Source organism: Anomaloglossus baeobatrachus, chromosome 11, assembly GCF_048569485.1.
Source record: "Anomaloglossus baeobatrachus isolate aAnoBae1 chromosome 11, aAnoBae1.hap1, whole genome shotgun sequence".
In the NCBI taxonomy this organism is placed as follows: Eukaryota; Metazoa; Chordata; class Amphibia; order Anura; family Aromobatidae; genus Anomaloglossus; species Anomaloglossus baeobatrachus.
This window is the reverse complement of record NC_134363.1, coordinates 75,938,249-75,965,341: the sequence shown is the minus strand read 5'-3', so window position 1 is coordinate 75,965,341 and position 27,093 is coordinate 75,938,249. Positions and strand designations below refer to the sequence as shown.

At 46.9% G+C, this 27,093-nt stretch overlaps 1 protein-coding gene across 1 annotated transcript in view; it reads right to left on the bottom strand.

Moving 5' to 3' along the window:
• SPHK2 (sphingosine kinase 2) overlaps positions 1-27,093 on the bottom strand; it is a 79,359-nt gene that overhangs the window by 14,639 nt on the left and 37,627 nt on the right. The window contains exon 3 of the mRNA XM_075328641.1: positions 10-159. Within this exon, the coding sequence (XP_075184756.1) occupies positions 10-159 (150 nt within the window). The remainder of the gene's footprint in view (positions 1-9; positions 160-27,093) is intronic.

The window sequence follows — 27,093 nt, the reverse complement described above, 5'->3', positions numbered from 1 at the left end:
GAAAGGTACCCGTTTGGATAAGGTTATAGCTGATGTCCGCTTCCGTAATGATGGGCAAGATGTGCGTGTGACACTGCTGCAAGGCATTGCCCCGTCCTCCACATGGATTCAGTAAAAGCATTAAACGCCGTGATTTGGGCTGTAAAGTTAGAGAAATCTCTAAAAAACAAATAAAAAAAGGTAGAGAAAAATGGCACAAATGCAACAAAAAAGCAGAGTTAACCTAAGGCAAGATCAGCTTAAAGAGAGTAATCATATCAGATGGGTGGTGGTCCGACACCTGTAACCCCAGCAGGGGCCGGATGGAGTCAGACCAGAATGGACCGCCATCGCTCAGTCATACTAATGGCCGTTCCCAGGTAGTGCTTAGAAAAGCACACAGAACGAATTCAAGAATGTGGACTGTGTAGGCTACTTTCACACATCACTTTTGCCATCAGGCACAATCCGGTTTGTGCATGATGCGACGGATGCCTTGTAGATTGTGACAAAACTGATGGGACGGATCAGTTAAAAAAAACTGATCAGTTGTTGCAGTGGCCGCGGGTAACCTGAGTGACGTCACTGCTGACAGCGCGACTCACTTCAGTTGCTCCGTGGAGCTCACAGGAGCGGCGGTGTTCTACGGCCGCTCCTATCAGCTTTCGATGTAGCAGAGCTAAAAGCGTTGTGAGACCTCGTGTGGTTTACACCGGACCTGGAGGGGTATTTGGGGATTAATAAATTGGTGAAAGAGGGTGGTTTTTTTTGTCTTATTTCAAATAAAGGATTTTTCGGAGTTTGTGTTTATTTACTTTCACTACAGTTTAGTGATGGGGGGGGGTCTCAGACACCTGCCATCACCAAGCTAGGACTTAATGGCAGCTATGGGCTTCCACTAACTCCTTATTACCCCGATTGCCACCGCATCAGGGCAATCGGGATGAGCCGGGTAGAGTCCCGGGACTGTCACATCTAATGGATGCGGCATTTCCGGGCAGCTGCTGGCTTATATTTTTAGGCTGGGGGCTCCCTATAATGTAGGGCTCCGCATCCGGAGAATACCAACCCTCAGCCGTGCAGCTTTACCTTAGTTGTTATCAAAATTGGGGAGGACTGCACGCCGTGTTTTTTTAAATTAATTTATTTTACTGCAAGATATAGACCCGCCCACCAGCGGCTGTGATTGGTTGCAGTGAGACAGCTGTCACTCAGCGTGGGGGTTCGTCTGACTGCAACCAATCAAAAGCGCCGGTGGGCGGGGGAAGCAGTGAATACGAGATGGAATAATGAGCGGCCAGCATTTGTAAAAGCAGGAGAAGCCGCCGGAGCAGTATGACAGCTGTGCAGCACTGGTGATGAGACAGAGAGAGAGAGACCGAGAGAAACAGAGAGAAACCAAGAGAGAGTTAGAGAGAGAGAGAGAGAGATTTGATGGAACCGACACCCATAGGCTTTCATTATACGTATGTACTGCCCTCATGCTCTTTTCCAAAAGAGAGAGATTTGATGGAACCGACACCCATAGGCTTTCATTATACGTATGTACTGCCCTCATGCTCTTTTCCAAATTATAAACCATCCAGATCCATCCACTCCCACCATGCAACGTAATAGACATTCTCATAAATCTCTTAACCACATGCTCACTCTCCTATTCTCCTTCTCCTTTTAGCAGAAGATATTGCACCTAATCCAGGACCTTCTTATAATAGTAAACTCAATTCCTTCCCTAGCATACTCAGAAATCCCCTAAATCTCATTCAGATTCCTTGCATACCTTCTGTCTCTTAACTGTGCCCCTTTGGAACTCACGCTCAGCATGTAACAAACTCTCCTTTATCCATGACTTCTTCCTTTCCAATTCCCTCAACCTCCTGGCTCTTACTGAGACATGGATTCAGCAGTCAGACACCACCGCTGCTGCTGCTCTCTCATATGGTGGCCTACAATTTTCACACACCCCTAGACTTGACAACAGATCAGGTGGAGGTGTTGGTCTGCTGCTTTCCCCAAACTGCACTTTTCAGGTCATGCCTCCTGTTCCCTCACTTATCTTCCCTTCTTTTGAGGTTCACACTGTCAGGCTTTACAGACCCTTCTCCCTGCAAGTAGCAGTTGTGTATCGCCCTCCAGGCCCAACCAGTCAGTTCTTGGATCATTTCACCACCTGGCTCCCACATTTCTTAGCCTGTGACCTCCCCACTCTTGTCATGGGGGACTTTAATATCCCTACTGATGATCACCGATCCCCAGCTGCCACTCATCTTATCTCTAACCTCCTCTCTTGGCCTTTCACAACTAACTCTCCTACACATAAATGTGGGAATACGCTGGACCTGGTCTTCTCCAGTCTCTGCTCAGTGCAGGATTTCACTAACTCCCCTCTCCCACTCTCTGACCACAACCTTGTTTCATTCTTGGTCAAGAGCTGTCAACCCACTCTGGACGCCCCCACTTATCTCCCATATAGGAATATACATGCCATTAACACCTAGAAATTTCTGAAGAAGTTGCAGTCATCACTGGCCCCAATATCCTCCCTCATGTCCTGCCTCTGCTGTAAAACATTACAATGAAACCCTACAGAGCGCCCTAGATGAAGCTGCACCTGCTACATGCAGAGCAACTCTGTGCAAAGAGCACCAGCCCTGGCACACGTTGCAAACACGCTTTCTCCAGAGGTGTTCCAGGCGCGCTGAACGTCTGTGGAGAAAATCCAATCTAGCCGAAGATTCATCCACTATAAGTTTATGCTCAAAAAACATACAATGCTGCCCTTCACCTCTCCAAACAAGCGTATTTTAAACACCCTCATCACCTCTCTAGCCAACAATCCTAAACGACTCTTTGATACTTTCCATTCCTTCCTCGTAAAAATCCCTGGCTGTGTGGACAGTTATATAAAATGTAACCTTTATTATTAATAATTTCTTTAAAACTTTGATAGTCAATTCCACACTAATTTCGAAGCCTACCTGAAGCACACAGTTATAAATAACCGGGTTCAGATACTAGATTAGCAGGTAGACCGGTATTTATCACTTCAGTCAAGACTGCTATATTTTAATATAAAATGGGTGTCCACACCTATGAGTATTTACTCTATGCAGACTCAGATTAGTCACTGCATTTCAATCAGGACACATAAACCTAGATTTCATCCCGGTAAAATAGGGAAAAACCATATGTGCCCCCCGTTACAGGCTATATAGATCCCTTTTGTCTGTTATACCTATAGTAGAGGCTAATATATTATTTAGTATAACCCATAATACCAGGGAAAAGAGTCCCAAATGGCTCTCATTAATATACCAAATACAAATATGTCCACTGAGGTCGATTATCACTTACTGAATCCCTCAGTGTCCCTATCAACCCCTCTAAGATGTATATAAGGTATCAGAGATTATTATTATTATTATAGCGCCATTTATTCCATGGCGCTTTACAGTGAAGGAGGGTATACGTACAACAATCATTAACAGTACAAAACAGACTGGTATAGGAGGAGAGAGGACCCTGCCCGCGAGGGCTCACAGTCTACAGGGAATGGGTGATGGTACAATAGGTGAGGACAGAGCTGGTTACGCAGTGGTGTACTGGACTGAGGGCTATTGTAGGTTGTAGACTTGTTGGAAAGATTGGTCTTGAGGTTCCTCTTGAAGCTTTCCACGGTAGGGGAGAGTCTGATGTGCTGAGGTAGAGCGTTCCAGAGTATGGGGGATGCACAGGAGAAATCTTGCAATTAAATGGTCATTCCCTAACCAGGATTAGGATAAAATCAATTTACATATGGGGTAGGTATCAGATGATTCATCTCTTCCCCATACCCAATTATCCAAGCTAAATCAATGATTGCTGCTGGGATGTAGGGAGTGATCTTATCACCTACATTGTTATATTTCACTCCCAGCTCCGTGAATAGAACTCTATAGAACACTAAGGGGTACTTTGCACGCTGCGACATCGGTAACAATGTGTTACCGATGCTGCAGCGATAGTCCCCGCCCCCGTCGCAGCTGCGATCTCTTGTGATAGCTGCCGTAGCGAACATTATCGCTACGGCAGCTTCACATGCACTCACCTACCCTGCGACGTCGCTCTGGCCGACGACCCGCCTCCTTACTAAGGGGGCGGGTCGTGCGGCGTCATAGCGACGTCACACGGCAGCCAGCCAATAGAAGCGGAGGGGCGGAGATGAGCGGGACGTAAACATCCCGCCCACCTCCGTCCTTCCTCATAGCCGGCCGGTACGCAGGTAGGAGATGTTCCTCGCTCCAGCGGCTTCACACACAGCGATGTGTGCTGCCGCAGGAACGGGGAACAACATCGTACCGTCGCAGCAGCGGCATTATGGAAATGTCGGACCCTACACCGATCATACGATAACGACGCTTTTGCGCTCGTTAATCGTATGTAAAAGGCTTTACACACTACGATGTCGACAGCGACGCCGGATGTGCGTCACTTTCGATTTGACCCCACAGACATCGCACCTGCGATATCGTAGTGTGCAAAGTACCCCTAATGGCAGCTCGGATTTTACTGCCTATTATAGTTGTCCTTATCAGTAACCTCAGAACAGTGAGACACATCAGGAGGTAATTTAAACACACAGGTCACTGTTATCAGACCAGGTGTTAGGCTATGTGCACACGGTGCGTTTTTCTCGGCGTTTTTGCGCGTTTTTCGGGTGCGTTTTTGGCCTCAAAACTGCATGACTTTGCTTCCCCAGCAAAGTCTATGAGTTTTCATTTTTGCTGTCCCCACACAGCGTTTTTTTTCAGCTGCGTTTTTGTGGTGACCACAAAAACGCAGCATGTCAATTATTCCCGCGTTTTTCACTGCGCTTTTCATCCATTGAGTTCAATGGGATGTTGAAAGACGCAATGAGAAACGCAAATAGCTGCGTTTTGGTGCGTTTCTAAGACCAAAAACGCAGCTATAAGCGCAGGAGGTGGGTAGTAAAGTGACGTGTACAGGAAGAGGATTCCTTCTGTCAGTATAGACAGAAGCATGAATCCTCCCGGTACCGTCACCGCCGCGTCCATCTCCCGTCCTGTGCATGTATGCTGCCGTGCGGCGCCATGTACAGGCAGGAGGTGGAAGCGGCTGCGAAAACAAAAGTTAACAGTAGAATAAAAAAAAAAAAAGTTATACTCACCTGTCTGCAGCCTCGCGGTGCCATGCCCGCTCCCAGCTCCTGTCACGGTATCGCCGCTCCCGCTCCGGCTGTGTGCAGTCTCTCCGGGGCAGGACCTTGCTTGCAGGACCTGGCGATGGATCACCTGATGCAGTCACCTGACGCATCAGCTGATCGAGTCTCGGGCTGACGCGGGCGCCGGGCCGGTATCAGCGGATGCGTCAGGAGACTTCATCCCTGATTACCGGCAGCTGCTGCAGCGATCGGACAGGATCAGACTCCCGCCCCATCGCTCCGGGAGCTGCCGGTAATTCAGCACATAAGTGAGTATTATTTTTTTTTTTTTTCTACTGATGCATCAGCTGATTGTATAACCGGCTTTTATACAATCAGCTGATGTGTGATGGGATTCACATCCTTTAACCTGACACATCATCTGATCGCTTTGCCTTCCAGCAAACCGATCAGATGATATTGGATCCTGATTGGACGGCGCGGGACCCTGACCCAGGATTACTGCGGAGGGGGGTTTATTTCAATAAAGATGGAGTCACTAATTGTGTTGTGTTTTATTTCTAATAAAAATATTTTTCTGTGTTGTGTTTTTTTTTTATCTTTACTAGAAATTCATGGTGGCCATGTCTAATATTGGCGTGACACCATGAATTTCGGGCTTAGGGCTAGCTGATAATATACAGCTAGCCCTAACTCCATTATTACCTGGCTAGCCACCCGGCATCAGGGCAGCCGGAAGAGTTGGATACAGCGCCAGAAGATGGCGCTTCTATGAAAGCGCCATTTTCTGGGGTGGCTGCGGGACTGCAATTCACAGCGGGGGTGCCCAGAAAGCATGGGCACCCTGCACTGTGGATTCCAATCCCCAGCTGCCTAGTTGTACCCGGCTGGACTCAAAAATGGGGCGAAGCTCACGTCATTTTTTTTTTTAAATTATTTCATGAAATTCATGAAATAATTTAAAAAAAAAGGGCTTCCCTATATTTTTGGTTCCCAGCCGGGTACAAATAGGCAGCTGGGGGTTGGGGGCAGCCCGTACCTGCCTGCTGTACCCGGCTAGCATACAAAAATATGGCGAAGCCCACGTCATTTTTTTTTTTTGGGGGGGCAAAGAAATCCTGCATACAGTCCTGGAAGGAGGATGCTGAGCCTTGTAGTTCGACAGCTGCTGTCTGCTCTCCTGCATACACTATTGGATGGAGGATGCTGAGCCTTGTAGTTCGACAGCTGCTGTCTGCTGTCCTGCATACACTATTGGATCGAGGATGCTGAGCCTTGTAGTTCTGCAGCTGTCTGCTCTTCTGCATACACTAGTGGAGAATGAAGAACACATTGAAGAAGGAAATGACATCAGACCTTTTTTTTTTTTGTTCACTGATAAAAAACGCAGTGAGCAAAAACGCAGCAAAACGCAGCAAAAAAACGCACCAAATCGCGGCAAAACGCGTGCGTTTTTTGCCGCGTTTTTTCGACGCAGGTGCGTTTTTGTGCGTTTTTAGCGGCCAAAAACGCACAAAAACGCAGCGTCAAAAAAACGCAGCGTGTGCACATAGCCTTATGCTATGCCTGGGTTCCTCAGTATAGCAGCACCATATGACTGATGAGTAGCATAGATGCAAACCACAGGCAGCAGACTATTGAATAGTGTCAGCAACACATTTGATTTATGTATTACAGCCCTGCCTGATAAGTCTTAGTTCAGAGCGCTACACAGTATGGCTCAGATATGCCTCAGTGTGACCCCTATCTCAGTAGCACGCGCCGCGCCCAACGCTGCCACTGAAATAGGGAAGTGCCCGCCCCCTCCTTTCTGGCGCGCACTGTGTTTAAATTACCTCCTGATGTGTCACCGTTATAGGTGAGAAGAAACGCGTTGAGGTACTAAGGTTACGGATAAGGACAACTATAATAGGCAGCAAAATCCGAACTGCCATTAGTGTTCTATAGAGTTCACGGAGCTGGGAGTGAAATATAACATTGTAGGTGATAAGATCACTCCCTACATCCCAGCAGCAATCATTGATTTAGCTTGGATAATTGGGTATGGGGAAAAGATGAATCTGATACCTACCCCACATGTAAATTGATCTTATCCTAATCCTGGTTAAGGAATGACCATTTAATAGCATAATCCCTGATATCTTATATACATCTTAGAGAGCTTGATAGGGACACTGAGGGATTCAGTAAGTGATAATCGACCTCAGTGGACATATTATTTGTATTTGGTATATTAATGAGAGACATTTGGGACTCTTTTCCCTGGTATTATGGGTTATACTAAATATTAATATATTAGCCTCTACTACAGGTATAACAGGCAAAAAGGATCTATATAGCCTGTAACGGGGGGGGGGGGCACATATGGTTTTTCCCTATTTTACCGGGATGAAATCTAGGTTTATGTGAGTTTATATGAGTCTGCATAGAGTAAATACTCATAGGTGTGGACATTATTTTATATTAAAATATAGCAGTCTTGACTGAAGTGATAAATACCGGTCTACCTGCTAATCTAGTAGCTGAACCCGGTTATTTATAACTGTGTGCTTCAGGTAGGCTTCGAAATTAGCGTGGAATTGGCAATCAAAGTTTTAAAGAAATTATTAATAATAAAGGTTAAATTTTATATAACTGTCCACACAGCCAGGGATTTTTACTTTTAGTGGACAGATCAATAGGTCGCTACAGTGATCGTCATTCCCTCCTCGGACCCCCAACCTCAGCGCAGACGACCTGGCCAATTATTTTAAAGAAACAATTGACCATATACACCAGGAAATTTCCTCCCAGCCTCATAACACCACACATTGTCTGCCCCCTACACTTCATCTAGCTCACTTTCGCTCTTTGATCCGGTCACAGAAGAAGTCACCAGGCTCCTTGCATCTTCTCGCCCTACTACCTGCACCAGTGACCCTATTCCCTCACATCTCCTTAAATCTGTCACCCCAGCTGTCACCACTCACCTAACTAAAATATTCAATCTGTCTCTCACCTCTGGTGTCTTTCTCTCCTCCTTCAAACATGCCAGCATACACCCATTACTTAAAAAAACATCCCTGGACCAAAATTGTGCCGCTAACTACAGAGCTGTCTCTAATCTCCCATTCATCTCCAAACTCCTGGAACGCCTGGTTCACTCCGGTCTAATTCGCCATCAGTCAGAAAACTCTTCTTGACCCTCTAGAATCCGGTTTCCGCTCCTTACATGCTACTAATACTGCTCTTACTAAAGTCTGTAATGATCTACTAACAGCTAAATCTAATGGTCTAACTCAGGGGTCTCAAACACGCGGCCCGCGGGCCGCATGTGGCTTCTTGCGGCTTGCAGGCCCGTGGACCTGGTAAAGATGGTGACCAGTGCAGGGGCCGCAGCTGCCAGTTATTTATTTCAGCCTACAGTTTTATCTTTGCCGCGCACAGTGAAGTTCTCGCTGCAGAACGCAATAACAGCCGCCTGCCAATCAGAGGCAAGCACCTGCTGCATATAACCTCAGATGATTGCCTGTGATTGGCCAGTGGCTGGTGTGCAGTGAGAACTGCTCTGCACACGCCGGCCGACCGAAAGTTCAGCGATGACAGCAGCTGTGATCATTACCGGGTCCACGTGCCTGCGTGCCACTGACAGCAGGTGAGAAGAATGTTTTTGTGTGTGTGTGTGTGTGTGTTTATGTTGCTGGCCGAGGCTGCACAGAGTGTGTGTGTGTGTGTGTGTGTGTGTGTGTGTGTGTGTGTGTGTGTGTGTGTGTGTGTGAGCTGAGGCTGCACAGGGAGGGGGGTGTGTGTGTGTGTGTGAGCTGAGGCTGCACAGGGTGGGGGGGTGTGTGTGTGAGCTGAGGCTGCACAGGGTGGGGGTGTGTGTGTGTGTGTGTGTGTGTGTGTGTGTGAGCTGAGGCTGCACAGGGTGGGGGTGTGTGTGTGTGTGTGAGCTGAGGCAGCACAGGGTGGGGGGGTGTGTGTGTGAGAGCTGAGGCTGCACCGGGTGGGGTGTGTGTGTGTGTGTGTGTGTGTGAGCTGAGGCTGCACAGGGTGTGGGGGGGTGTGAGCTGAGGCTGCACAGGGTGGGGGGGGGGGGGGTGTGTGAGCTGAGGCTGCACAGGGTGGGGGTGTGTGTGTGTGTGTGAGCTGAGGCTGCACAGGGTGGGGGTGTGTGTGTGTGTGTGTGTGTGTGTGTGAGCTGAGGCAGCACAGGGTGGGGGGTGTGTGTGTGTGAGCTGAGGCTGCACAGGGTGGGGGTGTGTGTGTGTGTGTGTGTGAGCTGAGGCTGCACAGGGTGGGGGTGTGTGTGTGTGTGTGAGCTGAGGCTGCACAGGGTGGGGGTGTGTGTGTGTGTGTGTGAGCTGAGGCAGCACAGGGTGGGGGGGGTGTGTGTGTGAGCTGAGGCTGCACAGGGTGGGGGGTGTGTGTGTGTGTGAGAGCTGAGGCTGCACCGGGTGGGGTGTGTGTGTGAGCTGAGGCTGCACAGGGTGGGGGGGGGTGTGTGAGCTGAGGCTGCACAGGGTGGGGGGGGTGTGAGCTGAGGCTGCACAGGGTGGGGGGGGGGGTGTGTGTGTGTGAGCTGAGGCTGCACAAGGTGGGGGTGGGTGTGTGTGTGTGGGTGTGTGTGTGTGTGTGTGTGTGTGTGTGTGTGTGCTGAAGCTGCACAGGGTGGGGGGGTGTGTGTGAGCTGAGGCTGCACAGGGTGGGGGGGGGTGTGTGTGTGTGAGCTGAGGCTGCACAGGGTGGGGGTGTGTGTGTGTGTGAGCTGAAGCTGCACAGGGTGGGGGTGTGTGTGTGTGTGTGTGAGCTGAGGCTGCACAGGGTGGGGGGGGGGGTGTGTGTGTGTGTGTGTGAGCTGAGGCTGCACAGGGTGGGGTGTGTGAGTGTGTGTGAGCTGAGGCTGCACAGGGTGGGGTGTGTGTGAGCTGAGGCTGCACAGGGTGGGGGGGGGTGTGTGTGAGCTGAGGCTGCACAGGGTGGGGGGGGGGGGGGGGGTGAGCTGAGGCTGCACAGGGTGGGGGGGGGTGTGTGTGTGTGTGTGTGAGCCGAGGCTGCACAGGGTGGGGGGGGGTGTGAGCTGAGGCTGCACAGGGTGGGGGAGGGGGTGAGCTGAGGCTGCACAGGGTGGTGTGTGTGTGTTAGCTGAGGCACATTGCTACAAGGGGACAAGGATGCACACATTTTTACAGAATGGGAAACAAGATGGTGCACATTACTACAAGATGTTGGCCAAAATTACTATGCGGTGGTTATTGTAAAAGTGTATTACTTACAAAAAGGGGAAGAAATGTAAAAAAAAAAAAAAAGTATGTATGTAGAGATATATATATATATATATATATATATATATATATATATATATATATATATATATATATATATATATATATATATATAATTTGAGGGGCCGCATTCCTTTCAGGACAAAGTGACATTGGTAGTGGTACCATTTTTTCTCTCTATACACCCTTGAATCACTGTTTTTGAACATTTTTCATTTGTCCATTATAACAAATGTTTAGTGTGTGTGTATATAGATATATATCTATATCTATATATATCTATATCTATATATCTATATCTATATACATATATATATATATATTTTTCCTGTGTGCGGCCCATACACCCAGCCGAGTTTGAGACCCCTGGTCTAACTACTCCCTGTTGATCCTCCCGGATCTCTCTGCTGCATTCGATACTGTGGATCACCAGCTCCTCCTCACTATGCTCCGCTCTATCGGGCTCAAGGACACCGTACTTTCTTGGTTCTCCTCTTACCTCTCTGACCGCTCATTCACTGTATCCTTTGCCAGCTCCTCTTCCTCTCCTCTTCCCCTTAGGCCTAAGCCACACAGCGAGAAAATCGGTGCGAGTGGAGTGTGATAAAACATTGCATTCCACTCGGACCAATTCTAGCCTGTGCATCAGCGCACGAGCGATTATTTTCTCAGCCCTGATCGGACCGAAAAAACAATTGCAGCATGCTGAGATTGTAATGTGAGACTCATTTCTCTCGCACCCATTCAAGTGAATGGGGCGACAGAAAAATCGCACTGCACTCGCAGTACACCGGTGTACCACGCGTGCAGAGCGAGAGTCGCAATAGCCGGCTACGGAGGAGAGAGGCCTCTTCCGTGCCAGCCCGCCCCCCGCAGCTGAGGCCCGCTCGCACAGTCGGACCGCAGTCGCAGGGATATTAGCATGACACTCTGCTCCTGCTGTGCTGCCAGCACAAGCCGAGTGTCATGCGAGCATCGCACTAGTGCCCCGTGTGGCCCTGGCCTTACGGTCGGGGTTCCTCAGGGTTCAGTCCTAGGCCCCCTTCTGTTCTCTCTAAACACAGCCCCACTGTGGACAAACGATCAGCAGATTTGGTTTCCAGTACCATCTCTATGCTGATGACACCCAACTGTGCACATCTTCTCCTGACATCACCCCTGAACTATTACAAAATACTACCGATTGTCCGCTGTCTCCAACATCATGCCCTCCCTCTATCTAAAACTGAACCTATCAAAAACTGAACTTCTGTTTCCTCCCTCTTCTAACCTTCCGAAACCCAACATTACCATTTCTGTGTGTGGCTCTACCATTACGCCCCAGCAGCACGCCCGCTGTCTTGGGGTTATATTTGACTCCGATCTCTCCTTAACTCCCCACATTCATTCACTTGCTCATTCTTGTCACTTCCACCTCAAAAACATCTCTAGAATTTGACCTTTTCTTACCGTTGACTCTGCAAAAACTCTTATTGTCGCTCTCATTCATTCTCGCCTGCATTATTGTAATTCTTTACTAATTGGTCTCCCTGTTACTAAACTCTCCCCTCTCCAATCCATTCTGAATTCCGCAGCCAGGATCATTTTCCTCTGCAACCGCTTCACTGATGCCTCTGCTCTTTGCCAGTCATTGCACTGGTTGCCTATCAGTTACAGAATCCTATATAAACTTATCACTCTCACAAAGCTCTCCACGGTTCCGCACCCCCTACATCACCCCACCCGTGCCCTCCGCTCTGCTAATGACCTAAGACTGACATCCTCAACAACTCGAACCTCCCACTCCCGTCTTCGATTTCTCACGAACTGCGCCTATGCTCTGGAACACACTACCAAGAGCAATCCAATTAATTCCCAACATCCACACCTTTAAGCGAGCCCTAAAAACGCATTTCTTTAGACTAGCCTATCACCTCACTGCCCTGATCTAATCTAGACCCTTTCTGCCCTTCATAACAAAAAAATGTACTTCCAATTCTCGTCCCCTGTACCTGTATAAAAGTCTGGCCAATGACGGGTTCATGCAGCTGGTTTTGAATCCCCTATTAAATCGATGGCTGGACCATATATGACAAGCTTCACCCCCCCCCCCCCCATTCACCTTGTGTGTCTCCCCTATTTCCTCATACTGTAAGCTTATGAGCAGGGCCCTCACGCCTCCTGGTATCTTAATTTTGTTTTTTTGTATTGTCTCAAATTGTCTGTACATGTCCCCTCTGAATTGTAAAGCGCTGCGAAATATGTTGGCGCTATAGAAATAAAACTTTATTATTATATAACACGCCACCGGATCTGGCGCGGTGCGTTTTTTTTGCCGGTGACAAAAAAAGTTCCATTGTGTGTACTTTCCGGCAGCTGGACAAGCAAATTACGCTGGATCCGGCGCACGCCGGATGAAATGCGAGGCCATGCGGCACAATCCGGTGCAAATGCAAGTCTATGAGGAAAAAAAAACAGATCCGGCAACAACAGATGCCGGATCCGTTTTTTCCGCAAATTGCCGGATTGTGCCTGATGGCAAAAAACTGATGTGTGAAAGAGGCTTAACAAGGTACTCTAGCCCCTGGTACTGCTTCGTGTGCTTTCACTGTGTAAGGAGAAATTCGCATCTAGATGCGCCTGAGGCTTTCTGAAACGTTTCTCACGCTTGAAATACAAACATCGTATGCGCACATCTCGATAATGAAGATCCAATTGTTTACTATCGTTGGAGACAACAGATTTGCATGTTATATTCAAATTGTCTCTCCAGTAAAGGAGACAAACTCTAGCACAGCGCCACCTATTGGAAGTAGCGATCCTAAAAGTCACAAGTGGATTTTCGACAATCCTTTGCAATATGACTCAGGATATATAAGCCAGATCAGAATCCCAATTTGCAGACACGGTGTTTCGGGGTGCTTGCCCCTCGTCAGTGCAAAGTATGGGGGTGTCTGATCTGGCTCATGAGAAAGCTATGTGGGGACCACGGGGGAACACTATTCTCCTTAAGGAGACTTTGCAAGCCAGTCTGGCTGCCAGGTAAGGGGACTTATAGCTGCAATGCCCCTCTGGGAAATATTCAAATTGTCTCTCCAGTAAAGGAGACAAACTCTAGCACAGCGCCACCTATTGGAAGTAGCGATCCTAAAAGTCACAAGTGGATTTTCGACAATCCTTTGCAATATGACTCAGGATATATAAGCCAGATCAGAATCCCAATTTGCAGACACGGTGTTTCGGGGTGCTTGCCCCTCGTCAGTGCAAAGTATGGGGGGTGTCTGATCTGGCTCATGAGAAAGCTATGTGGGGACCACGGGGGAACACTATTCTCCTTAAGGAGACTTTGCAAGCCAGTCTGGCTGCCAGGTAAGGGGACTTATAGCTGCAATGCCCCTCTGGGAAATATTCAAATTGTCTCTCCAGTAAAGGAGACAAACTCTAGCACAGCGCCACCTATTGGAAGTAGCGATCCTAAAAGTCACAAGTGGATTTTCGACAATCCTTTGCAATATGACTCAGGATATATAAGCCAGATCAGAATCCCAATTTGCAGACACGGTGTTTCGGGGTGCTTGCCCCTCGTCAGTGCAAAGTATGGGGGTGTCTGATCTGGCTCATGAGAAAGCTATGTGGGGACCACGGGGGAACACTATTCTCCTTAAGGAGACTTTGCAAGCCAGTCTGGCTGCCAGGTAAGGGGACTTATAGCTGCAATGCCCCTCTGGGAAATATTCAAATTGTCTCTCCAGTAAAGGAGACAAACTCTAGCACAGCGCCACCTATTGGAAGTAGCGATCCTAAAAGTCACAAGTGGATTTTCGACAATCCTTTGCAATATGACTCAGGATATATAAGCCAGATCAGAATCCCAATTTGCAGACACGGTGTTTCGGGGTGCTTGCCCCTCGTCAGTGCAAAGTATGGGGGTGTCTGATCTGGCTCATGAGAAAGCTATGTGGGGACCACGGGGGAACACTATTCTCCTTAAGGAGACTTTGCAAGCCAGTCTGGCTGCCAGGTAAGGGGACTTATAGCTGCAATGCCCCTCTGGGAAATATTCAAATTGTCTCTCCAGTAAAGGAGACAAACTCTAGCACAGCGCCACCAGGCACCTGTCATGAGAAGGCACGCACACGAAAAATAATGAAAGGAAGTGAAGGAAAGAGTCGAGTATCAGTCAGGATACACAAGAGGCAGAAATGATGAATGGAAAGCAGCACCTACCACCCAATGACTCACATGCGGAGATGGGTGTACCGGCATCACCTACTCATCAATATCGTTCTGACATTTTCTCAGGAAATGGATAATAAATTGTAACTCATTAAAGGCAGTATACTACTTCTCTCCACTTAGATGAACAATGCCTTAGGAATCTGTCACCAGGTGTTTGTTACTCTGAGCGCAGCATGAAATAGAGATACACCCGGATTCCAGTGATGTGTCACTTACTGGACGACTTGCCGCAGTTTTGATAAAAATAAACAGAAAAAAGATGTTTATACATTAGGATAAAATTAGGCCCAAGGGGTTGAATGTGAAAGAAGAGCTAAGCGAACAACGAAGTCGCTAGAGGAAATGAAGATGGGTAAGTGTCCGGGGGTCACACTGGTGTATAGCAGCCGATGATTCTTCTGTGAAAGCTTGGATGCGATAAGCTGACACTCGTCTCATACTCAGCTGCGAGCGTCATTCACTGTGCCCCGATTCTCTCACATGCAAGAGTCAGATCACAGCTGTGGAGAAGGAGGACGGATTAATCTATCTTCTCCAATATCTGTCTTGACATATATCGGGCTGCACTCAGATGACATCGGAGTGCGTTCTGGTGTTTTGCACGCATAGACTTGTATGGCTGCAAGTGAGGCGATACCTGCTGACAATCACAGCATCCAATAATTTATTTCATACCAAATCAACAAACAAAAAAATGATAATCTGACCATAGAATAACAATGGAGTGAGTGCTATCCGATAAATCATCAGATATTACTTGCCCAATTTAAACACAACTGTGAGCATACAATTAGTAGGACATACTTAGAGCCCATCAGCCATGATATAGGCTACTGAAAAGGTATGACTAGATCTACAAGTTCACTAGAAGTTAAAAGCAACTTTGACTTTTATTCTGATTTCGGCCCTCTGTGCATCCAGCTTCATAAAGTGGAATTGGCAGTTCTATTCTTAGGTGTTAAACCTACATTATCCAACAACACCCTGCTTCTCATCGGTGCTGCAGACCCCTTCCTCCTCCTCTTGGATCAACAGCAGAATTCAGAAACACACTGTGTGCACAGGAAAAAGATTTTTGTTTTTGCATATTTTTGACCTTCAAGCTGTATAAACCTAAATGCTTATAGGATGAAGCAGATCAGGTGATGTGTATTTGTGTAATGAAAAGGGGGAGGGGGGACTAAGAATACCACACCTTTTACCAAAGGTTGTAGAATTATTAGGCAATACTGGGCACCATGGTGGCTCACTGTTGCTCATCAGCAATGGGTTCATATCCCACAAATGACATCCAACAGGAGTGGGTTTACGTGGGTTTCCTTCCACACTCAAAATACATTAGTAGGGAATGTAGATTGTGAACCCAATGGGGACAGTGTCTGTAAAGCTCTGTGGAATATCATGTCACTGTACAAGCATAATAATTAGGTAGCTTGTTTTGCTCAGGTAAAAATGGGCCAAAGAGACGACTACGAAAAGTCAACTATTGTTAAAAGTTCCACGGAGCGAGGTAGCACTCTTGAAATTGCTAAGTCATTGTGGCGTAATTACAGACCATAAAACAGATTTGTTTTAGTCAACAGGTCACAAAAAATGTGTGGGAGAAAAAAGATGCACATTAACTGCCAAAGATTTCAGAAGAATCAAGCGTAAAGCAACAGGAACCCATCATTCTCCAGTGCTGCGATGGATCAGTGTCCTGCATAAAATGATGATCTTTAAAAAATGCAGACTTTTTTTTCCTGTACCAAAGTCGAAGTGGAAGTCTGAGCACTTTACTGATAATCTCATCAGTCCATAAAACCTTTGAAAAATCGGTCTTCAGATATTTTTTGGCCCAGTCTTGACGAACGTGATTTTTATGCAGGACAATGCTCCATCTCACGCATTGACGTCTCCACTGCTTGGCTAGCCATTTCTTGTCTAGGTCTTAAGATTTCCACTTCTATCTCTTGCTCACTGGTGGTTGGGTTCTCCCCTTCCTTATCTTGGCCATGTATCTTTGCACTGAACACCTTGTACTTCTGGGCTCTCCAGGGTGCTCTCAGTTCTGGAATATGACAGCATCAAAGTTTACACTACTTGGCTGTCAGTAAAGTCCCTATAGATAAACAATAATGACATGCCCCTTCCTCACTTGTCCAAACAACCCTATTGAGAACTTGTGGTCCCAACCCACAGGCAGTGTGTATCAGCCACTGTCTGTATGAACGCAGGCAGGTATCTGACTCTGAAATGCTGTGGGGTGTCAGAAAACCATACTTCACCAGCCACTGGTGACAGAGCTGCAGTGGAGACTGGTGGGACAGGCAGGTCCCTGGCGGCTTCTCCCCACCCACTGCCCTGGATTGACCGGTCTCACCATACGCATGCAGAGAGGGACCTATCACTCCAGGGCAGCGAGCAAGCTACGGGGACCCATCTGTTCTACTAGACTTCAGCAGAAGAAATTCTTACAGCTCATTATCTTTGCAAATATCATTTATATGTAAGTAATTGATAGGGAATTGCCGATCACAGCCAGGCAGCCTTGCACTTTACACTTGTTTTTTAGATTAGATAGATCAAAGCAACAAACTGTATTAAACTAGATGAATACTGAACATTTATATATATGGGAGAAAGCCTACTTTCAGACTGAATAGCAGATAGGAGACATAAAACTACTATAGGTTATGGCACAAAGCTTATTGCAACTTCAACCGCACTGGAACCACAGAGGTTTGTGGAGTCTGGTGGTTCTGAGGACTCCATATACTCGATCTTGTACTCTGCCATGTATGCCCAGTGAGCAGGTAAATCTAGAGATGAGCTGAAGCAAGGTTCAATGTATGGCCGGCAAAGTGGCTTGTTGGTGTCTCCTGACAATCCATGTGACCCGCACTCATCCACAGACACCCGACAGACAAGGTGCACATTCTAGAGGCCACTCTCCCCCTCAATATAAGACCCTGAGTGAGCTGAGCAGGACTGCACATACGGTAGTCACCGCTTCACTCACAGTCTATGAGACTGATGGACACAGCGCTGTTTATTTAGGAATTTGACACCCACAGTGTTTTTATTGATTGAGGCCCCAACGGTTCACCCATTATTGATGAAACATTTATCTACTGACTGACAGAGAATAATCAGGTCACAGCATTGCTTGTAGCCCCTGGAAAAATGCACTAGGCAGCATCAGCCGTCCCTGACAGCAAGAGTGAGGGATCTGCAGCACAGCATGGCTCTGTAGGCTTCATCTGTAGTCAGAACCCCACTAATAAGATAGAATATAATAACACTTTACCATCACTTTATAACCCTTAATGGATTACAGTGTAACCACAAAGCATTTGTATAGGGACAGATAAAACATGGAAAGCTATGGCAGATCCATATTTTGAAGTATAGCCAGAACACCCGGAAAAAGGGTAACCAAGTTTAACGGGTTGTACAGATAAGAAAACAAAACTTATCCTTCACTGCATGTTTCCACTGGGCTAATATGCTACAGATTATATTTTACTATTAAGGTATGCGCATTTCTGCATCTCTTGGCAGGAAAGATTAATCTTTTTCTGCTGCGTTTTTGATACGTTTTTCAATTGAATTCACAAAGAGTCCGGGTGGATGAAAAATGTCGAGAGACCAATAGGGTAAGGTCACACAGTGCGTTTTTGCGTGTTTTTTGGATGCGTTTTTGCTCAGAAAACTGCATGACTTTGCTTCCCCAGCAAAGTCTATGAGTTTTCATTTTTGCTGTCTGCACACAGCGTGTTTTTTTTAGCTACGTTATTGTGGGCACCACAAAAACGCATTATGTCAATTATTTTTGCGTTTTTCACTGCGTTTTCCACCCATTGAATTCAATGAGATGTTAAAAAACGCAATGAAAGCCGCAAATTGCAAATATAGCTGCGTTTTAGTGCGTTTTTATGACTAAAAACACAGCTATAAATGCAGGAGGTGGGTAGTAAAGTGACATGTACAGGAAGAGGATTCCTTCTGTCAGTAAACACAGAAGCGTGAATCCTCCCGGTACCGCCACCGCTGCTTCCATTTCCCGCCCGGTGCCATGTCCGCTCCCGTGTAGGAGGTGGAAGCGACTGCTAAATCAAAAGTGAACAGTAGAAAAATATCATACTCACCTGTCTACAAACTCCCGGTGCCATGTCCGCTCCCAGCTCCTCTTCCCGGTACCGCCACCCCCGCTCTGGCTGTGTGCCGGCTCCCGGGCACGTACGATAGCTACATGACCTGGCGGTGATCACCTGATGCGGTCACCTGACGCATCAGCTGATCGTAAGTCTCGCGGTGACTGATTCCCCGGCGCTTGCAGTCAGTTAATGACAGCTGCAGAGTGCAGACAGGCCGGGGTGATCTCCGGAGTTCAGCTGAGAGCACCGGTGATCACCCCAGCCTGTCTGCAGCTGTCATGAGCTGAACCACAAGTGCCGGGGAATCAGTCACTCGGCGCTCACTGTACAGTCCAGGCTGTAGTCTGGAGCTCAGGTGAGAACTTCGGAGTGCAGTGCAGGAACCTAAATCCAGGCATTACTGGAGTTTCCTCCGGTAGCCAGTCCAACGCTGCACAGACGTGTGTAGTTTTTTTGCACTGATGCATCAGCTGATTGTATAAACGGCTTTTATACAATCAGCTGCTGTGTCATGTGATTCAGGAATTGAACCTGACATCATCTGACCGCTTTGCCTTCCAGCAAACCATGCAGATGCGGATTGGACGGCGTGGGACGCTTGACCCAGGATTACTGCGGAAGGGGGTTCTTTATTTCAATAAAGATGGAGTCACTAATTGTGTTGTGTTTTATTTCTAATAAAAATATTTTTCTGTGTGTTGTGTTTTTTTTTTTATCTTTACTAGAAATTCATGGTGGCCATGTCTAATATTGGCGTGACACCATGACTTTCGGGCGTAGGGCCAGCTGATAATACACAGCTAGCCCTAACCCCATTATTACCCAGCGAGCCACCCGGCATCGTGGCAGCTGGAAGAGTTGGATACAGCGCCACAAGATGGCGCTTCTATGAAAGCGCCATTTTCTGGGGTGGCTGCAGACTGCAATTCGCAGCGGTGGTGCCCAGAAAGCTTGGGCACCCTGCATTGCGGATTCCAATCCCCAGCTGCCTAGTTGTACCTGGCTGGACACAAAAATTGGGAGAAGCACACGTCTTTTTTTAATTATTTCATGAAATTCATTAAATAATTAAAAACATAGGGCTTACCTATATTTTTAGCTCCCGCCGGGTACAAATAGGCAGCTGGGGGTTGGGGGCAGCCCGTACCTGCCTGCTGTACCCAGCTAGCATACAAAAATATGGCGAAAACCACGTCATTTTTGGGGGGGGGCAAAGAAATCCTGCATACAGTCCTGGAAGGAGGATGCTGAGCCTTGTAGTTCGGCAGCTGCTGTCTGCTCTCCTGCATCCACTAGTGGATTGAGTATGCTGAGCCTTGTAGGTCTGCTCTCCCCCTGACTCTCCCTCCAGCATACAGTCCTAGATGGAGCATGCTGATCCTTGTAGTTCTGCAGCTGTCTGCTCTCCTGCATACACTAGTGGAGAATGAAGAACATATTGAAGAAGGAAATGACATCAGACCTGTTTTGTTTTTTTTCTTTTTTCAACAATCTTTAATAGCAATGTTCACTGATAAATGCATAAACGCAGTGAGCAAAAGCGCAGCAAAAAACGCATGCGTTTTTGCCGCGGGTGCGTTTTTTGCATCAAAAAACGCACAAAAACACAGCGTCAAAAAAAGTAGTGTGTGAACTTAGCCATAGGGTCATAATAAGGGCTTTTGTCTAGCTTATCAAGCTGTGGACTGTCCTTGTCAGGACAGGAGTCTGTGGGTGTTAGTCAAGGTAAGTTCACACACTGTTTTTCCCGCAAAAAACGCACACAAATGCAGCGTCCAAACAAAAAAAAAACACGCATGAAAAAATGCATGCGTTTTTGATGCTTTTTTATCAGATCAGTGAACAATGCCATTAAAGATTGTTGAAAACAAGAATAAAAAAAAGTCTGATGTCATTTCCTTCTTCAATATGTTCATTCTCCACTAGTGTATGCAGCAGAGCAGACAGCTGCAGAACTACAAGGCCCAGCATGCTCCATCCAGGACTATATGCAAGAGTTTTTTTCCCCCCCCCACCCCCCCCCCAAAAAATGACATGGGCTTCGCCATGTTTTTGTATGCTATCCAGGTACAGCAGGCAGGTAAGGGCTGCCCCCAACCCCCAGCTGCGTATTTGTACCCGGCTGGGAACCAAAAATATACGGAAGCCCTTTTTTTTTCTCATTATTTCATGAATTTAATGAAATAATTTAAAAAAAAAAAAGTGACGTGGGCTTCACCCAATTTTTGAGTCCAGCCAGGTACAACTAGGCAGCTGGGGATTGGAATCCGCAGTGCAGGGTGCCCAAGCTTTCTGGGCACCCCCGCTGCGAATTGCTGTCCGCAGCCACCCTAGAAAATAGCGCTTTCATAGAAGCGCCATCTTCTGGCACTGTATCCAACTCTTCCAGCTGCCCTGATTCCGGGTGGCTCGCTGGGTAATAATGGGGTTAGGGCTAGCTGTATATTATGAGGTGGCCCTAAGCCCAAAATTCATGGTGTCATGCCAATATTAGACGTGGCGACCATGAATTTCTAGTAAAGATAAAAAAAAAAAAAAAACAAAAAAAAAAAAACAACACAAAAATATTTTTAGTAGAAATAAAACACAACACAATTAGTGACTCCATTGTCTGTATTGAACTAAAGAACCCCCCCTCCTCAGTAATCCTGGGTCAAGGGTCCCGTGCCGTCCAATCCAGATCCAATATCACCTAATCGGTTTGCCGGAAAAAAGGCAAAGCGATCAAATGACATGTCAGGTTCAAGCACATGAATCACATGACAGATCAGCTGATTGTATAAAAGCCATCAGTGCAAAAAAACAAACAAACAAAAAACAAACAACTACTCACTTCTGTGCAGACTCCCGTCCAATCGCTGCAGGACCCTGCGGTAATCAGCTGATGAAGTCACCTGACCGCATCAGCTGATCGTTTAAGCCGGCCGGGCGGTAAAAAGCCGGCCTCACCGCGGGGACTTATACTATCAGCTGATGCCGTCAGGTGCCGCATCAGCTGATCACCGGCAGGTCCTGCAGCCATCGGACATGTCCCGGGAGTCTGCAGACAGGTGAGTATGATATTTTTTTTTCTACTGTTCACTTTTGATTACGTAGCTGCTTCCACCTCCTGTCCGGACATGGCGCAAAACGGGAGCGGACATGGCGCAGGACGGGAGGTGGAAGCAGGGGTGGCGGTACCCGGAATATTAACGTTTCTGTGTTTACTAACACAAGGAATCCTCTTGCTGTACACGTTACTGTACTACCCACCCCTTACGTTTATAGCTGAGTTTTTAGTCATAGCAACACACTAAAACGCAGCTATATTTGCAATTTGCGTTTTTCATTTTGTTTTTGAACATCATTGAACTCAATGGGTGGAAAACGTAGTGAAAAACGAAAAAATAATTGACATGCTGCATTTTTGTGGGCACCACAAAAGCGCAGCTAAAAAAAAAAAAAAAATGCTGTGTGCAGACAGCAAAAATGAAAAAACTCAAACTTTGCTGGTAAAGCTAAGTCATATAGTTTTCTGAACAAAAACGCACCCGAAAAACACAAATGCAGTGTGCGCGCATAGCCTTAGCCTTTAGTTTCCCAGTAAATTGATAGGGCCAGTTTTGTTCCTGGAGGACCCTGAACCATGGTACTGGTTGAAACTGCTCACACCCCGACTCATACAGATCTGGTGAGATTATTCCAATCTTATGCTCGTGCACAGCTGATCACTGTCACTGTGTGAACGGTTTTTCTTTGAGTATATTGTGTTTTTTTTATTTCCTTTTTTTACAGGACCACTGTCCTACTTCATGGGAAGTGACAAATACTCATTTATTTCTGTGTTTGTTTCTTGTGTTTTTTATGTTCAATATATGTCAGTGGCATCCTCAGTGATTTACCCTCTGCTCTTGTGGGAACGCCACAACTAGTAGGTGTTCCTTTTTTTATTTTGGCTTACCAGTGGGTTTCACTATAGGAGCTTGATGAGGTTTATTATGTGGAGGTGTTCTAACCTTATTTTAATGTATATCCATTAAAGGTTCTAAAATACAAAAGGAAACGTGTCATTTAACGTTATGCCATTTAGAGTTCATTTAATCTTCAACTTGTTTAACTACTCACAACAGTAATTTTGACCAGGGTGCCACATCGTCTACATGCCACTAAAAATATTATATACTGATATATATATATATATATATATATATATATATATATTACTAGAAGGTGGCCCGATTCTGCGCATCGGGTATTCTAGAATTTACGTATTGTGTAGTTCATGTATGATTTTTGTTATAGATATATATATATATATATATATATATATATATATATACACACAGTTAGGTCCAGAAATATTTGGACAGTGACACAATTTTCGCGAGTTGGGCTCTGCATGCCACCACATTGGATTTGAAATGAAACCTCTACAACAGAATTCAAGTGCAGATTGTAACGTTTAATTTGAAGGTTTGAACAAAAATATCTGATAGAAATTGTAGGAATTGTACACATTTCTTTACAAACACTCCACATTTTAGGAGGTCAAAAGTAATTGGACAAATAAACCAAACCCAAACAAAATATTTTTATTTTCAATATTTTGTTGCGAATCCTTTGGAGGCAATCACTGCCTTAAGTCTGGAACCCATGGACATCACCAAACGCTGGGTTTCCCCCTTCTTAATGCTTTGCCAGGCCTTTACAGCCGCAGCCTTCAGGTCTTGCTTGTTTGTGGGTCTTTCCGTCTTAAGTCTGGATTTGAGCAAGTGAAATGCATGCTCAATTGGGTTAAGATCTGGTGATTGACTTGGCCATTGCAGAATGTTCCACTTTTTTGCACTCATGAACTCCTGGGTAGCTTTGGCTGTATGCTTGGGGTCATTGTCCATCTGTACTATGAAGCGCCGTCCGATCAACTTTGCGGCATTTGGCTGAATCTGGGCTGAAAGTATATCCCGGTACACTTCAGAATTCATCCGGCTACTCTTGCCTGCTGTTATGTCATCAATAAACACAAGTGACCCAGTGTCATTGAAAGCCATGCATGCCCATGCCATCACGTTGCCTCCACCATGTTTTACAGAGGATGTGGTGTGCCTTGGATCATGTGCCGTTCCCTTTCTTCTCCAAACTTTTTTCTTCCCATCATTCTGGTACAGGTTGATCTTGGTCTCATCTGTCCATAGAATACTTTTCCAGAACTGAGCTGGCTTCATGAGGTGTTTTTCAGCAAATGTAACTCTGGCCTGTCTATTTTTGGAATTGATGAATGGTTTGCATCTAGATGTGAACCCTTTGTATTTACTTTCATGGAATCTTCTCTTTACTGTTGACTTAGAGACAGATACACCTACTTCACTGAGAGTGTTCTGGACTTCAGTTGATGTTGTGAACGGGTTCTTCTTCACCATAGAAAGTATGCGGCGATCATCCACCACTGTTGTCATCCGTGGACGCCCAGGCCTTTTTGAGTTTCCAAGCTCACCAGTCAATTCCTTTTTTTCTCAGAATGTACCCGACTGTTGATTTTGCTACTCCAAGCATGTCTGCTATCTCTCTGATGGATTTTTTCTTTTTTTTCAGCCTCAGGATGTTCTGCTTCACCTCAATTGAGAGTTCCTTAGACCGCATGTTGTCTGGTCACAGCAACAGCTTCCAAATGCAAAACCACACACCTGTAATCAACCCCAGACCTTTTAACTACTTCATTAATTACAGGTTAACGAGGGAGACGCCTTCAGAGTTAATTGCAGCCCTTAGAGTCCCTTGTCCAATTACTTTTGGTCCCTTTAAAAAGAGGAGGCTATGCATTACAGAGCTATGATTCCTAAACCCTTTCTCCGATTTGGATGTGAAAACTCATATTGCAGCTGGGAGTGTGCACTTTAAGCCCATATTATATATATAATTGTATTTCTGAACATGTTTTTGTAAACAGCTAAAATAACAAAACTTGTGTCACTGTCCAAATATTTCTGGACCTAACTGTATATATATATAGATATATATAGATATATATAGATGTTGTTGTGTGTAGTCACCAAGTGTTTGTGTAGGGCGCTGTACATGTTCTGGGTGTTGTCTGGGTGTGGCGGGGGGTGAGAGCGGCGTTGTATGTGTGTTGCGTTGTTTGTGGAGCGCTGTGTGTCTGTCGCGTTGGGTGTGTGTGTGTGTTGCGCGGTTTGTGTGGGTGTGGTGTGTTTTGGGGGGGAGGTATGTTTTGTGCAATGTGTGTGTTGTGCGGTATGTGCGTATATTTATGTATGCCGCGGTGTTTGTGTGTTGGGTGTTGTGTGTGTGCAGCGTTGTCTGTGTGTGTGGGTGTCTGTGTATGGCGGTGTTTGTGGTTCCCTGTGTGTGTGTGTGTGTGTGTGTGTTGGGGGGAGGTGTGCACCCCCCATCGTGCTCCATCCCCCATGCTGCGCACCCCCCATCGTGCCCCATCCCCTATGCTGCACATTCCCCATCGTGCTCCATCCCCCATGCTGCGCACCCCCCATCGTGCTCCATCCCCCATGCTGCGCACTCCCCATCGTGCTCCATCCTCCATGCTGCGCACTCCCCATCGTGCTCCATCCTCCATGCTGCGCACTCCCCATCGTGCTCCATCCCCCATGCTGCGCACCCCCCATCGTGCTCCATCCGCCATGCTGCGCACTCCCCATCGTGCTACATCACCCATGCTGCGCACTCCCCATCGTGCTACATCACCCATGCTGCGCACCCCCCATCGTGCTACATCCCCCATCGTGCTACATCCCCCATGCTGCACACTCCCCATCGTGCTCCATCCCCCATGCTGCACACCCGCCATCGTGCTCCATCCGCCATGCTGCGCACTCCCCATCGTGCTACATCCCCCATGCTGCGCACTCCCCATCGTGCTACATCCCCCATGCTGCGCACCTCCCCATCGTGCTACATCCCCCATGCTGCGCACCTCCCCATCGTGCTACATCCCCCATGCTGCGCACTCCCCATCGTGCTACATCCCCCATGCTGCGCACTCCCCATCGTGCTACATCCCCCATGCTGCGCACCCCCCATCGTGCTCCATCCGCCATGCTGCGCACTCCCCATCGTGCTACATCCCCCATGCTGCGCACTCCCCATCGTGCTACATCCCCCATGCTGCGCACTCCCCATCGTGCTCCATCCCCCATGCTATAATAGTTCTCCTACTATACTCAGAGAGGAGTATAATAGGAGGACTGTAATAGGAGGAGTAGTCCTGGGGGGAGAGGAGTATAATGCCGGCTCCCTGCACATGTGTACCGGGAGCCGGTGTACACTGGTAACTATGATACACATCGGGTAACTAAGGGACCTTAGTTACCCGATGTGTATAATGGTTACCAGCGTTCACGGGCTCCGTCAAGATCCCAGCATCGCAAGGTTATGTCTGGCGCTGCTGGGATCGTGACGGAGCCGGTGTAGAAGCAAGCGATATCCCAGGATGTTGTGAGTGTGTGGATGTGATGTGTGAGGTGTGTGTGAGAGTGAGTGTGATCTGATGTGTGTGTGTGCACTCACCTGGGAGTCGGAGCTCCGTGTCAGTTGGGCCAGAGCGAGCGTGCATTGCGTGAGGGGGGCGGGGCCTGCAGAGAGCCGGGGCGAGAGGCCAATCCGTGTGGAGGGGCGGGGCCAAGGCGAGCCCAGCGGCCAATCAGCTTTGTGTCACCGTAAGGACACAATTTCGGAGCATGACAGACAGACAGAATAAGGCAAAAATATATATATATATATATATATATATATATATATATATATATATATATATATATATATATATATATATATATATATATATATATATATATATATATATATATATATATATATATATATATATATATATATATATATATATATAACTGTGTTGTCTACTGCTTGGCCAAATCCTTCACCACCACCATGTTTTTCCCCAATAAACAGAACAATACTTCTATTCACTACCGGTGCCCTTCAAGCAGTGTCGGCACTCGCTCTCCCGAGATTCACGTGAGGTTGTTACGTCACACGATCGCTGCTGTCTTCACTCTCCTGACCTTCAGATGTATCATACATCAATAGAAAGTGAGCGGCAGCTGCAGCTCTGCCCTCCTCTTGATGTTTGATTAGTCAGAAGGTGGAGAGTGAACTCAGTGCTTATAGGGCGCAGGACCTGCATGACGCAACAGCCTCACGTGAACCTCGGGGGAGCGAGTGCCGACAGCTGGAATGGCACCGGAGGATAACATGAGACAACTGACTAGTGAACGACCCCTCTAATTACCCAGGTGCCCTGATCTGAAGATATCCACTATGGTCTCAGGTCAGACAGCACTGATGACATATGAACACAGGA